This window comes from Rhinoderma darwinii, chromosome 10, assembly GCF_050947455.1.
Source record: "Rhinoderma darwinii isolate aRhiDar2 chromosome 10, aRhiDar2.hap1, whole genome shotgun sequence".
NCBI lineage: Eukaryota > Metazoa > Chordata > Amphibia > Anura > Rhinodermatidae > Rhinoderma > Rhinoderma darwinii.
Window position 1 is genome coordinate 83194789 of NC_134696.1, and position 14155 is coordinate 83208943.

General features: G+C 41.8%; 1 protein-coding gene across 1 annotated transcript; it reads right to left on the reverse strand.

The window, feature by feature from the left end:
- Positions 1-2397: 2397 nt before the first annotated feature.
- LOC142662623 (uncharacterized) lies at positions 2398-12057 on the reverse strand. Its single transcript, XM_075840835.1, has 8 exons — positions 11949-12057; positions 11064-11108; positions 10211-10312; positions 8664-8841; positions 7574-7668; positions 6090-6902; positions 5072-5275; positions 2398-3460 (listed from the first exon to the last, which is right to left on the reverse strand). The coding sequence occupies exons 1-7, from the start codon at positions 12055-12057 to the stop codon at positions 5079-5081; spliced, it is 1539 nt and encodes a 512-aa protein (XP_075696950.1). The 3' UTR covers positions 2398-3460; positions 5072-5078.
- Between the last annotated feature and the right edge of the window lie 2098 nt (positions 12058-14155).

A 14155-nucleotide genomic window follows, 5' to 3' on the forward strand; every position in this document is an offset into this window, starting at 1 on the left:
CTGGTTTCCGCACTCTACACTCCACAGAAACTGCCCTTACTAAAGTCTCAAATGATCTCTTGGCGGCTAAATCGGACGGTAAATCCTCTCTCCTTATTCTTTTGGATCTCTCTGCAGCCTTTGACACTGTAGACCACAAACTCCTACTTAACATGCTCCACTCTATTGGCCTCAAGGACGCGGCTCTCTCTTGGTTTTCCTCCTATCTCTCTGACCGCTCATTCAGTGTGTCATTTGCTGGTTCCACTTCTTCTCCTCTTCCCCTTGATATCGGGGTTCCTCAGGGATCAGTCCTAGGTCCGCTGCTCTTTTCTCTCTACACAGCTCCTATTGGACAAACCATCAGCAGATTTGGCTTCCAGTACCATCTCTACGCTGATGACACCCAATTATATACCTCTTCCCGTGACATCACCCCTGCTCTAATACAGAACACCAGTGATTGTCTGTCCGCTGTCTCTAACATCATGTCCTCTCTCTATCTGAAACTGAATCTTTCTAAAACTGAGCTCCTTGTGTTCCCAGCATCTACTAACCTCCCTAAACCTGATGTCTCCATCTCTGTGTGTGGCACTACCATCACTCCTAAGCAGCACGCCCGCTGTCTCGGGGTTACTTTTGACTCAGATCTTTCCTTTACTCCTCACATACAATCACTTTCACGCTCCTGTCATTTTCACCTCAAAAACATCTCCAGAATCCGCTCTTTTCTTACGGAGGAAACTGCCAAAACTCTCATTGTTGCTCTGATTCACTCTCGTCTTGACTACTGTAACTCATTACTAGTCGGTCTTTCCCTCACTAAACTCTCCCCTCTCCAATCTATCCTCAATGCAGCAGCCAGGCTCATCTTTATGACCAACCGCTACACCAACGCCTCTAATCTGTGCCAGTCACTGCACTGGTTGCCCATCCCCTTCCGAATAAAATTCAAACTTATTACTCTCACCTACAAAGCTCTCCACAGTGCTGCACCTCCTTACATCTCCTCCCTCATCTCTGTCTACCACCCTACTCGGGCTCTACGTTCTGCCAACGACCTTAGATTAAAATCCTCCATAATCCGAACCTCCCACTGCCGTCTCCAGGATTTCTCTCGTGCTGCACCCGTCCACTGGAATGTGCTACCCCAGACAATCAGATTAATTCCCAAAATCCACAGTTTTAAACGTGCCCTGAAAACACATCTATTTAGACAGGCATATAACATTCCCTAATCTGACTCCTTTCCATGGCCCTCCATTTAGATTAGTCATCAGAATAAGATTCCCTCACACTCCTTCTCTTCATGTCCGTCATACACGGATACTGGCTGGTGACCGGCTCATGCAGCTTTGTTACCACCGCATGTGTATGAAAATGGCCGGACCATTGTACAGAACAAACACTATTACACTTTGTGTCTCCCTTATTTCCCCATAGATTGTAAGCTCTTGCGAGCAGGGTCCTCACTCCCCAGATTTGAATTGTAAATTAACTTTGTCACTATGTAATGTCTGATATTGTTTGTTTCATGTCCCCTCTAAATTGTAAAGTGCTGCGTAATATGTTGGCGCTATATAAATAAAGATTATTATTATTATTATTATTATAACAGCTTGTAATACTCTCCTTGCTTCTCTTTAGCTCCAGGCTCCACCATCTTTCTAGGTCCTGAGGCTGTCCAGCATAAAGGTGCGAGGAGAGGTGAGTATATAGAGGGGTCTTTCTTGAGGTCTGATTATTTAAGGGGTCTGGTCTGGTGTTTGAATTAATTTAGGGTTCTGATCTGGGGTCTAAAGTAATGTCGAGGTCTGGGCTGGGGTCTGAATGGATGTAGGGGGCTGGTCTGGAGTTGGAATTAATGAAGTCTGATCTTAAATCTGAGGTAATTTAAGGGTCTGGTCTAAGGTCTGCATTAATTTAGGCCTCTGGTTTGAAGTCGGAATTAATTTAGGGGTCTGGGGTCTTACGTAATACAGTGGTTTAAAGTCTTAATTAATTTTAGGGTCTGGTCTTGGGTCTAAATTAGTTTGGGGGTGTTTCTGAATTTATATATGGGTTTAGTGTCTGGATTTATTTATGGGTCCGGTCTGGAGTCTCAATCTGTGTTGGTATAGAGGGTGGGGATGGAATGTAGAAGTGAGGGGCCAAAGATTTCGACAATGTGTCGAAAATGTGTCTTAAATATTTAAAGGCGTAATGAGGAGCGTGACCGAACAAAACAAAATTCCCCACTGCTTTTTTTCAACCACTCCCTAGATTATTATACTGAATCCGCTACGGATTCTGTTTCATAACTTTCAGCAACATTTCACTATACCTTTCTAGTAATCCAGAATGTGTGGTAAACCAGCATGTGTCAGGGTACAGACAGTTTTCTATAGTAATGTTCTACTTATATAATAAAACACTATGTTTAGATGTTCATATTTTTATTGAAATAGCATGACTACAACATTTTTTTCCATAAAGTTGGCATACATGTATCAATATTCTAAATTATGTAAGGGATAACCAGTAGCAGTCTTGAAAATGCCAGTCTTAAAAATCATCCTTTCAACTGGAGACGGTTTGTAAATACAGTCTCTTCTGTTTGTAATGGTGATGAAGGGTATTCAAACTTTTCACCGAGTAATCTTGATAGCTGGCACAAATCGGTGGCAGGTGGCACTTATGTCCAAGATGGCACTGTGACTCAGCCGAGTCACAGGCAGCGATAATTGTCCTTTTTAATGATGTTAAGCACTATGACTCAGTCGAGCCACAGGCAGAGACAATTGTCATTTTTTAATGAGGTTTCGCACTGTGACTCAGCCGAGCCACAGGCAGCGAGATTTGTCTTTCCTTGTGAGTTTATTTCACAAAGACTCCGGGTATATGGATCTATAGTCCAAAGATTGGTCAAGTCCAGGTTGGCACTGTGAATCAGCCGAGTCACAGGCGCAGAAAAAAATCCTTTGAGGTGGACCTAGGTTTGCTGGTACTCTTTTTGCCAAAAGAGACGCATACTAATTCCTTGGGATGCTTTTCTGAGGAAGAGGTCACAGGAAATTCATTTGACTTAGTCTGTGAGGTTGGTCTTGTTTTCTTTCTCAATGCAAGCTTTGGAATTGCAGAAACTCCAGGTCCAGTTTCCCCAATTATCCGTGTAGAGCTATAATGTTTGAACCACTGAAATCAGTAACAGCACAGGTCATGGCAGATTTGTAATTATGACCACCACTGCATGCAAAAGTTTGTGGTTGTTTGGAAACATTATAGTTATGTCTTGAGCAAAGCAGAGCCCTGCTGCTCATTGCGGTGAAAGTCTAAATAGCATCAAAGTATTGACACATTTGTTTAGTTCATATTTGCCTTGTGTGGAAATTAAGGCCAGGATCCTTTGTTCTCTATAACCAGTGCAGCCATGGACAATCCAAGATGACGTCTTATGATGTTGAGAAGTGATTATGTCTATTATAATGTCCATGGCGTCATGCTGTTGTTGAGATAAAACAAAATCAGAAGCTTAATGAGGTATTAATACATTATCAGATCATTCACATTTTATAGTGTTCTACTTTATAACATTGGACGGTCAATAACAGGAATAGTTACAGATTGTGAACTGTTAAAGTCACCCATGGGCCTCAAATATCAAAACTCTAACATAAAATCGGACCTTATTGCCCATAGAAACCAATCAGTGCTCAGATTTTCATCTTAAAGGCTATGTACTCCTTTGCGGGATTTTCTCTTTGCACTGTATGTATTTTATTAAAAAAAACATATTTGCAATTGGTTTTAATGAAAACATTTTGGACGATCTTACTGGCGGCTCATTTTCCAGCCCCTCTGCTCTCCTGAACACTAATCTAAGCTGACAGCGGAGATTAAAGGAGTTTTGCAGTGAGAAGAAATTGATCATTAATATTTGATCAGTGGGAGTCCGACTCTCGGCGCCCCTACAAATGAGCTGTTTTGAGGTGGCCACGGAGCTCTTGCAAGTCCTGCTTCCCCCGTCATTCTTGTCACTGCTTTTTACTGTGAAACATTAACACACTTGTAGTGGCGGTTTACAGTATTACAGCCTTTTCCCAATAAAGTAAATGGGAGAAGGCTCTAAAAAACTTGGAACCGCAGCTACAAGTGTGTTAATGTTTCACAGTATGGAGCAGTAAGGGAAATTGGCAGGGGTTCTGAGATTCGGACACCCACTGATCATATAATGATGGCCTATTCTGTGGATAGGCCATCGATTTCTTCTCACTGGAAACCCTTTAAACTTTCAGGGGAGCAGAGAGATGGGCTGGAGACTGACCAGACAGTAAGTTCATCTGACAGGATGAGCACTGAATGGCATCCAGCAGTTTGTATTGTATTGTAAGACATACAAGCTGCGAAAGACAAACAGTGCCACATTTTTTAATTAGAAAATATGTTTTATTTAATAGAATACATATGCTGCAAAAAAACAAAAAGTCTGCAAAGGTGTCTCTTTTGCAGGAAGGCACTTTAGTAGCCAAGGACACATCTGATACGTCCGTGCTACTAAAAGCTCCAGCTGTCATCTAGTCTGAGTTACTGCAGGTTGAAGGGGAAGAGGATAAACAGCAATTTTGATTTGCAAAAGTTTTGAGCATCAAATAAGGTTTTGTTCGTTGCATTGCTGCTACACCTGCTGCGATAATCCGGATCACAGTCACCATCCTCATTATCGTTCTCACCATTACATGCTCATTCTGAAGACTTACATACTTCACATTGGATAAAACGACAATGGACGCAACAAGGTCTCAGAAGATGGAGTGATAACGTTACTTCACCTGCATTGTATGTTGTGAGCCGAGTACAACTGGAATTAGCAGCACAGCGAGGAGTGATCTATGTACATGGCCATAGATTATAATGAGCGGGGCAGCCGGGGGATTCTGCAGTTCGCTGCTCCTTCACTGCGCCCCATCAGGACACTGTAGATATTATAACAATGGTCTATCTCCCATTGCAGAATACAGTAAGTGGCAGTCTGTAACTAGATGACCACATCTCAGGACAACCATAAAGTTTATGAAGAGGTTTATGGAGCTCTAAGAAACTCTCACATTCTTACCTTCTTTTTATTTGGGAGAAGATGCAGCTTTTTCAAAATACGCCAGAAGATGTTTGTGTAATTCCTGCATTGGTGAAGAATAACTGGCGCTGCCTGTAAACGTGTTGGTCTTAGAGGCGTTAAATCCAACTCCTTCCTTATTCTGCCCAAGATGTTTCTCAGCACTTGGAAGATGTTGGAGATGTTCTTTGTCCTCTTGTTGTTCTGTAAAACACACGCAGTCCATAAGATCAGCTGTTAATATAATGGACATTGTTCCTACTCCACCGTCAGCCTGGGAGCGAGATTCATAAAATATTAGGAAATGGCGTAAGCAACAATTCCCTAATATATTGTCACCAATGACACGGTCGACAGTTTTTTATCCACACAATGTAAACTAGAACAACTGCAGCTACTTCTTATAATAACAATCAGTCTCTTTATCATATGAAGAATGGAAAATTCTCGCTCCTTACAATTCATCATCACCAGTGATCAGTAATATCGCACCTGCCGAACATCCTGTCTTTGCTGGATTTTCCCACTATACGCGTCCTGATTTCTCTGAAATGTCCCATGAAATGGACCTTAAAAGGGTGGGGCTTATGCAAATATAATCCCAAATTGGGCAGTTCTGTGGGTGTTCCTCATAATGGGGGCGTGGTTGAGTAATTTCCCATGAATAAGGGTTAAAATGTTGGGAGGTATCAGTAATGTGATGTGATAGGCTAGGACTATAAAGAGGATGATACACAGATCTAAATTATTAACATAATTTAGTCACAGATACTGGCTGGTGACCGGTTCATGCAGCTTTACGTGTACTACCCTATTTAGCATAAGATATGGCTGTACCAAAACAGCACTTTTAACTTTTTGTGTCATCCGTATTTCCTCATAGATTGTAATATCTTCTGAGCACGTCCCTCAATCCTCTTGTTTGATTTGTTAAGTTGTGTGTTACTATATAATTTTATTAGTAATATTGGGTAATATTATAAGGCTAAATTAAAAGATAAAAGCCCTGAGAACTTACTTTCAGAGGTGGTGTCCACATGATATGGGCTGATATTGGTGGTTACATCATTGGATCCAGGCATGGAGCTCTTAGTGTCTTCAATGATGTCTATGTTTTCAGCCCGTCCATGAGAAGCATCATCGGTTATAATGTTAGAGGCGGTGTCCACGTCCTCTGGGCTGATATTGATGGTTACATTTTTGGATCCAGGCATGGAGATCTTAGTGTCTTCAATGAGATCTCTGGTTTCAGCCAGTCCATGATGAGCCTCATCGGTTGTAATGTCAGAGGCGATGTCCACGTCCTCTGGGCTGATGTTGATCGTTACGTGATTGGATCCAGGCATGGAGATCTTAGTGTCTTCAATGAGATCTCCGTTTTCAGCCAGTCCATGAGGAGCATCATCAGTTATATTATCAGAAGCCGTGTCCACGTCATCTGGACTGACATTGGTGGTAACATCATTGGATTCAGGCATGAAGACCTTAGTGTCTTCAATGATATCTCTGTTTTCAGCCCATTCATAAGGAGCATTATCGGTTATATCAGAGGTGGTGTCCACGTCCTCTGGACTGATATTGATGGAAACATCATTAGATCCAGGCATGGAGATCTTAGTATCTTCAATGAGATCTCTGTTTTCAGCCAGTCCATGAGAAGCATCATCGGTTGTAATATCAGAGGTGGTGTCCACGTCATCTGGGCTGATGTTGATTGTTTCATCATTGGGTCCAGGCATGGAGATCTTAGTGTCTCCATTGATGTCTATGTTCTCAGCCAGTCCTTGAGAAGCATCATCAGTTATAATATTAATTTTGTCCTGACGTTTTTCTGAAACACAGAACATTGAAATCAGAAATGATAAAATAAAGGCTAATTTATTAACCGTTTACAGGTATTTGAATGGCACAATAATCCACGAGAATAAAAAAAACACAATCTCTGAAGCTGCCTCTACATTTAGGATTCCTTCACTTTTCTTTGTCGACATAACGGATCCCCCTAGTTTCCCTGTATAACTATGTTCCCGGATTAATGATCATGGCAGCGAGATAGAGAAACCGATCAAATACACAATCGTGGACCAGTGGTTATATTGAGTGTTGTATTGAATAATCTATAAAATGGAGGATTTTTCTGTAAAGTGAAGCTGCACTTTTACCTTTGGTGCATGTGGGAATAACTGTATTTGATGGTGTGTAGTGTTATGTCACAAGACGGCAGATCGTTACAGAGAACGGCTCCGGATGGTGTGAGGAGCGGGAATACTCCGTCCTCGCCAATAAGAGGCGTTCATTGGGAAATACATTGAGATATAGTGCGCAGTTGTGATGACTCCATTGACGTTACTAAAAATGTTCATAGATTAGGTTGCTTTTTTTAGCAAAAACATTTCATTAAATGAAAGAGAAGAACCAGAAAATTCCCAGTATCCAAGTGATAGAAAACCTGCCTATAAATGGTTCTATGTAGATAGATATTAATATGTCACATTGTTATACCGTATTTATCGTTGATTTGGTCGCTACCCTCTCTACTTTCATCGATGGTACATTGGGTCTCAACATCTCTCTTGGATTTTTTCTTCATCGATTTTCTATATAATTGTAATAAGGGAAGTAATATTGTGGATTAGTGACATGAATCATCTCTGTTTTCTGTAGAATGTGATAAACCCCATTAGACCACCAGGGGCGCACAACTGCAGAGTGACATGTTCATGAGCCACAAGAAGTCTACATTGTAATATTCCCATTACTGGGTCATGTTATAACTAGAAGAGGTGGTGCAGTATTTCCTATATAGACTCCGGTGTAGAACATATATATGGCACTGAGGAGTTATGTGCTGGAGGAACCTGGAAGGAGAACACAATTACATATCCTCCAATATCCAGAAGTGTAAATACATCCCAGCATCATAGAGAAATATAATATGCTGTTTATTCCATTATATCCATATAACAGTGCCACGTCATGGGAAACATTGCCCTGTTATATGGATGTAATGGAATAAGCAGAATTTTATTTGCACCAAGAAGATCCTGCGATGTTGAGATGTATTTGCATTTATGGATGGTATAGAATTGGCACCCCAAGGATCACGGGCAGAGAAGGACTGAACCCCCAGTGATGACTCTTTTACCTACAACCCTCCAATATTCAGATATAAAAATAATTACACCAGTAACAGTCGCCCACATAAGAACCTACCACAGGTGACCCCATAAAGGATCGGCATGTTTAATTTCTACATGCTCGATCCTTTGTTCCCATGGGGATGTATCAAGTGTTCGCCTGACCGCCATACAATGTGTATGGGCGGCTTAAGACTTTCGGGGAAGGGTGGCTCCGTCACATGTCAGAGCTTTGCACTTCAGAGAATTTGGACTCCACTGTTCTAATACAACATGAAATCCGGGCAAATCACAGACAGATATTTTGTCGTTATCCTTTTGTTCGTCTATATAGAGAAGAGCGTGAAAGGAACTACAGAATATTCTTGTGAAATCTCTGGTTTGTGAGTAGACGGCTGGGCATGGAAGTCAGTATGGTAAAAGCAGGACACGAAATCATTATTTACAATACTTACTTATATCTGATGTAATGGATGAGAGAAAAAAACATTCCAAGGATGAAGATGGCGACAACAGAACCGGCAGCAGCCGCAACATATTTATTTTTAAGTAGAGAGATGACGGTAGAAGCTGCAGAAGTCACAATGAATTTATTCCAAAACGGTATTGGAGGCGCAGGAGTAGTGGTATGTACTGGAGAAGAAGGAGAAGCAATACGTGATCAGATAACTTGTCTACTATAATTAATTATTATTATTATTACTATTATTATTATTACTATCATTATTATTATTGCTATTATTATTATTATCATTATTATTACTATTATTATCATTATTATAACTATTATTATTATTATTATTATTATTATTATTATAACTATTATTATTATTATTATTAATAATAATAATAATAATAATAATATCCCTTTGATACACATTTTTAATCCAAAATTAATGTCCCCAAGAGTGTCAGGAAATGTCCTTGTTCTTGTTTGTATGGGATGTAACCACAGTGTAGTGTCAGTGATGCAGCATTGGATATGAATTAGCAGTGGCTGGATATTTACCATATAACCGGACCCTACATAGATATATTGGGGGGAATTTATTAGGACTGGAGTATCAGATGGCAGTCTTAATGTAAAGAGCTCTGGAGTAAGATGTGTCTTAATAAATTAGGCGCATCTCTGATTGTCCGTGTGCCAGAAAGTCAAATCTACTTAAACTTGAGCTGGAGTAGATTTGCGCTATTATTTGCGCCTATTTCTGTGGTAAATTGCAGTAAATTTGTGGTAGGCTCTGCCCTTTCTGTGGGACCCCATCCACTTTTTATTAAAGTGGCATGAGTGGCGCTAATGTCTTAAAAGTCATATTTTTTTGTGCAAGTTGCGATTTTTAAACCATTTGCGATATGTCCACGCTAGAAAACTGGTAACGGGCAAATAATAAATTGCCCTTTGTATTGAGTTTTGGGCACTAGTATATAAGAAAGACATAGCAGAGCTGGAGCGGGTTCAGGAGTGGGTAACAAATACATTGAATGGTTGCACTGCAGTACCCAGTAATATGATTAAATATGGGGGTTTTAGTTTGGAAAGATAAACAGTTTAGGGGTGACCTAATAACTATGTATAATATATATTAATGGACAGTACAGAGATCTGTCTAGTTGTCTTTTTATATCCAGACCTGTAAATAAGGGGCATCCACTACGTCTAGAGGAAAGAATGTGTCACCATCATCATATACGCGGATTCTTTACTGTAAAAGCAGTGAGACTATGGAACTCCCCGCCACAGGATGTTAATTCATTGAAAGATTCTAGAAGTGGCCTGGATGCTTTTCCTGAAAAATCTAATATTATAAGGGATCTGTACTAGATCTCTGGGGATGGGGCATTAATCCTTGAATTTATATCCTGATCATCATATTTGGAGGGGGAAGGAAAATGTCTCCGGCCTCATAGGGTTGTTTTTAATAAGAACCTTGCAGGATATTTGGCTGAACTAGATGGATTTATGTTTTTTCAATCTTACTCGCTATGTAACTATGTCACTTACCTCCACAATCCTGAGGTCCTTGGCACTGCTCCATGCGGAAGAAACATTTGTCTTTTTGGTCGGGGCAGCCTTTGGTGACATAGACCACCCGAATACCAATGCCTGGCAAAAGGAAACATCAATTAGTTGTGTGAAAACACGGAAACGTCTCCCAATCTATCAGTGTAATTCCCTGTAGTCTTCTAGTGGAAGAGACGTATCCATAAGAGATCTCAGAAATGTCGCTCTACTAACATATACATTGTATACGGCGCCTCATTGATTTATTCCCATAGGATTATTTCCTCTGATCATGTGACTGTGACAAGAGAAAGATAGAAAATACAATCACGTGCGGGAAATTCTACAATGATCATAAATGACACCCCCCCAGGAATGAATATAATCCCATGTATGATCATCACCGCCACAAGTCATCGCTATTATTCCTTGCGGGGCAGGAATCACATTCCGCCGGGTTATGAGAACCTGGAATAGGGAAAACATAATGGGGGGTCACACGCCGAAATTACCGGCAACTCACCTGAAAACTCGCCCGTTCTATTTATTATGTGACTTATTAATAATCCGCGGTCACTTTACAAATGTGACATAACAGTGATAACCTGTTATCTGTAATGAAGCGGGTCTGACCCTCATGAAAGGACTTGGACCCTATTAGACCTCGTTCACACACTACAATAAGCCCAGTATGATGACTACACCGCACATCCGGTCATAGTACATAGAATAACACGTGAAAACCCAGCAAAATACAAGAAGGAGACCACCAAGCAACCGCTGAGTATATATTAAGCCCCCAGACCAGAAAATGATGATAAGATAAGTCAGATCTCAGTTTTGTGTTACTTACCGCATGTCTTTGAGCAGGGACCATATAGCAGATCTCCTCTGATGTCTAGAAAGTAAAAAGAGACATTAAAGTACAACTCTACTGAGAAAATGAGAAACTCCATCTATTCCCTATATCTCCTCTGTACACCGCGCCAATGCTCTCCTGCTATATCTATTAGTGAGTGTATCCGGCATGGACAGGACAGTATTAGGCGGGATTCACACACACTTCTTATTCAGCTTTTTAAAACTCGTGTAAAAATAACCCGTTGTTTCAAGCCTTAGTGGCGATTTTAAATGCATTTTTAGTGGTAATTTTTTATTTTGTGACATTTGTACGTTTTTTTCTGGTGTTTTTGAAGTCCTAGAAAGAAGTCTATGGGATAAAAGACCAGAAAAACAAAAAACAAAACTAGCGCACGCTGTGCTTTGAAAATATGTACAAATCCAGCCTTAGACTTCCATGTGTAATCTATAGGTTATTGGACTGAACACTGGATCAGTCCTCTCAGATTATTTACCTGTTCCTACTAGCATTAGGCCTTATTCAGACAAGCGTATATGAAAATGAATGGGGCTATTCACGCATGCTGTTGTTTTTCACGCAGCATGTGTTTCCGTTGAATGAAACTCACTGCATGTCCTATTTTGGTGCGTATTTGCGCACCACGCAGCCCATTGAAGACAATGTGTGCATGAAAAAAACGGACAGCACGCGGGCGACATACGTGTGCTGTCCGTGATTCACACAACAGGTGCAAGACAAATTATGAGAAAAAAAACGGATGTCAAACGGAACTGCAACGCAAGAAAAACTCTACATTTTTTATGCGCGCAAAACAGACACGCTCGTGTAAATCTAGCCTTAACCCCATATTCAGTGTATATCTGGTGATGCTCTTACCTGTGCTTATCCTATTCCTCGCACCTGAGTCATATCTGCGGATATCGATAGGAGCGCCTTCCACAGACGCTAATAGCACATTCACAATTAGAAGAAGTCGAAACAGCATTTTGGCCTGGAGTATATCTCTTCGTGTGTATATCCAGACTAAGTCTCCCACTGTAACACCGTGTAATTTTCCTACAGATTCCGTGACATCACAATTGTACACACATCACGGGGAGCAGCATACAGCAGTGATGTCACAATGCGGTGATGTCACAACTGTACACACATCACGGGGAGCAGTATACAGCAGTGATGTCACAATTGTACACACATCACGGGGAGCAGTATACAGCAGGGATGTCACAATTGGGGATCAAGACAACAACTAACAAGAAGAAGCTTCATCCATCTTTGTCTGTGTAATATTACTAGTCTCTGAAACACGAATCATAATAAAACATTACACCGGTTTCATGCTGGAATATGAGCATCATCAGGGGCAGGGGCGTAGTTAAAGTGTAGCTAAACGTTCGACAAACTTCTGACATGTCATAGAGGCATGTCAGAAGTTTGGATTGGTGGGGGTCCCAGCACTGAGACCCCCACCAATCGCTAGAACGAAGCAGCTGAAGCACTCGTGTGAGCGCTCAGCTGCTTTGTGTCAGTTCGGCTTTTTCCGGAAAGCCGATGTATTGGAGTACGGGCCCATAGACTTTGTATTGAGTCCATACACCAATAAATTTATTTATTTACATTTACACTTCGGAAACGTTTGTGTGAGATTTACAGCAAGGCAAGCGTAATCTCGTTTTAAATGACGGTTTACAGCGTAATCTTGTGAGATTACACTTGCCTTGCTGTAAATCTCACACAAACGTTTCCGAGGTGTCAGGATTCTGAATAGACATCGCGTCCTGGTTGGAGGTGATGCCTATTCATTGTCAGGACACTTCAGTAACGTTAATGTGTGTGTAAGTGGCTGCACATAGTGATCTAGTAAGATTACTATGTGCTGTGTAAATGAATGGAGAGAAGTGTATGACGCTGATTGGTCACTGATTGATCAGCGTCATTGTCACGAAGCGGGTTAGTGGACCCACTAGGCCGTACCGCCGTAGCGGGGAGGCAGCTGGCCAAACCACAGGAAACCCCAGAAATACAATGTCCAGCACAAAGGTACCTGGATAGTCCAGACGGTGGCTGCAGCTCGGGCACAGATGGAGATGGTTGCAGCAGACAGCGCCAAACGTGGCGGATGACACAGGAGCCGCAAGTTGCGCCAGACGTGGCGGATTCCTCCGGACGTGGCGGATTCCTCCGGACGTGGCAGATGACACAGGACGTGGCAGATTCCTCTGGCCATAGCAGATGACACAGGACGTGGCAGATGACACAGGACGTGGTGGATTCCTCCGGACGTAGCAGAAGACACCGGACGTGGCACGACTTGATACTAAGGCACAGCACGGGAAACAGGAACGGGGAACAAGGCACGGGTAACAACAGGAACGGGAAACACTAAGGGACCATTTGCAAGACAGACGCGGAAAACTAACAACGCTCAGGCAAGGATTAGAAGGCCAGGGGCCTTCTTATAGACCAGGAAATCGTGGCAGTTGATGATGATGACTTCCTCCAATTTGCGCACGCTGGCCCTTTAAGGCCGGGCACGAGCGTGCGCGCGCACCCTACGGGACACAGCCGAACAGAGCGGAAGTGAGCGCTGGCGTCTCCTAGGAAGGAGATGGGGACCAGCGCTCACAGATACATAGCTGCGGGCGTCGGGAGGTGAGTAAACCCGACGGCCCGCTGCCATGGACGCTACAGTCATATACTTCTCTCCACAACGCCCACTTGGTCAAAAAGTAAAACACGCCCAGTTGTCCATTAAGAAACTCATTAGCATAAAGCTAAAATAGGTCATAACTCCGCCAAAAATGATCGTTTTTCTAAATAAAAAACACTACTGTAATCTACATTACAGCGCCGATCACATCATGTACAATATAGGCCACTTATAATGTGGTGACAGAGCCTCTTTAAGGGTAAGTTTACACATTGCAGAAATTCCGCAATGTTTTTGCAAGATAAATGGACATGCTGCAGATTGAGAATCTGCACTTCAATCAGTTTATAAACTTTTTTTTTTCTACGTATTTTTTCTGCAGCGTGTGGATAAGATTTGTTGAAATACAAATTTGCTGCAGATTTTGAAAATT

Bases quoted from the DNA above. Each gene is read 5' to 3' on its own strand.
- LOC142662623 (XM_075840835.1), bottom strand. From the start codon at position 12,057: ATGCTGTTTCGACTTCTTCTAATTGTGAATGTGCTATTAGCGTCTGTG. The intron at 7,669-8,663 runs GTAAGTATTGTA...ACAATTATATAG, and splicing joins ATCCATTACATCAGATATAA to AAAATCGATGAAGAAAAAAT. The intron at 5,276-6,089 runs GTAAGTTCTCAG...TGTGTTTTACAG, and splicing joins TGTGGACACCACCTCTGAAA to AACAACAAGAGGACAAAGAA.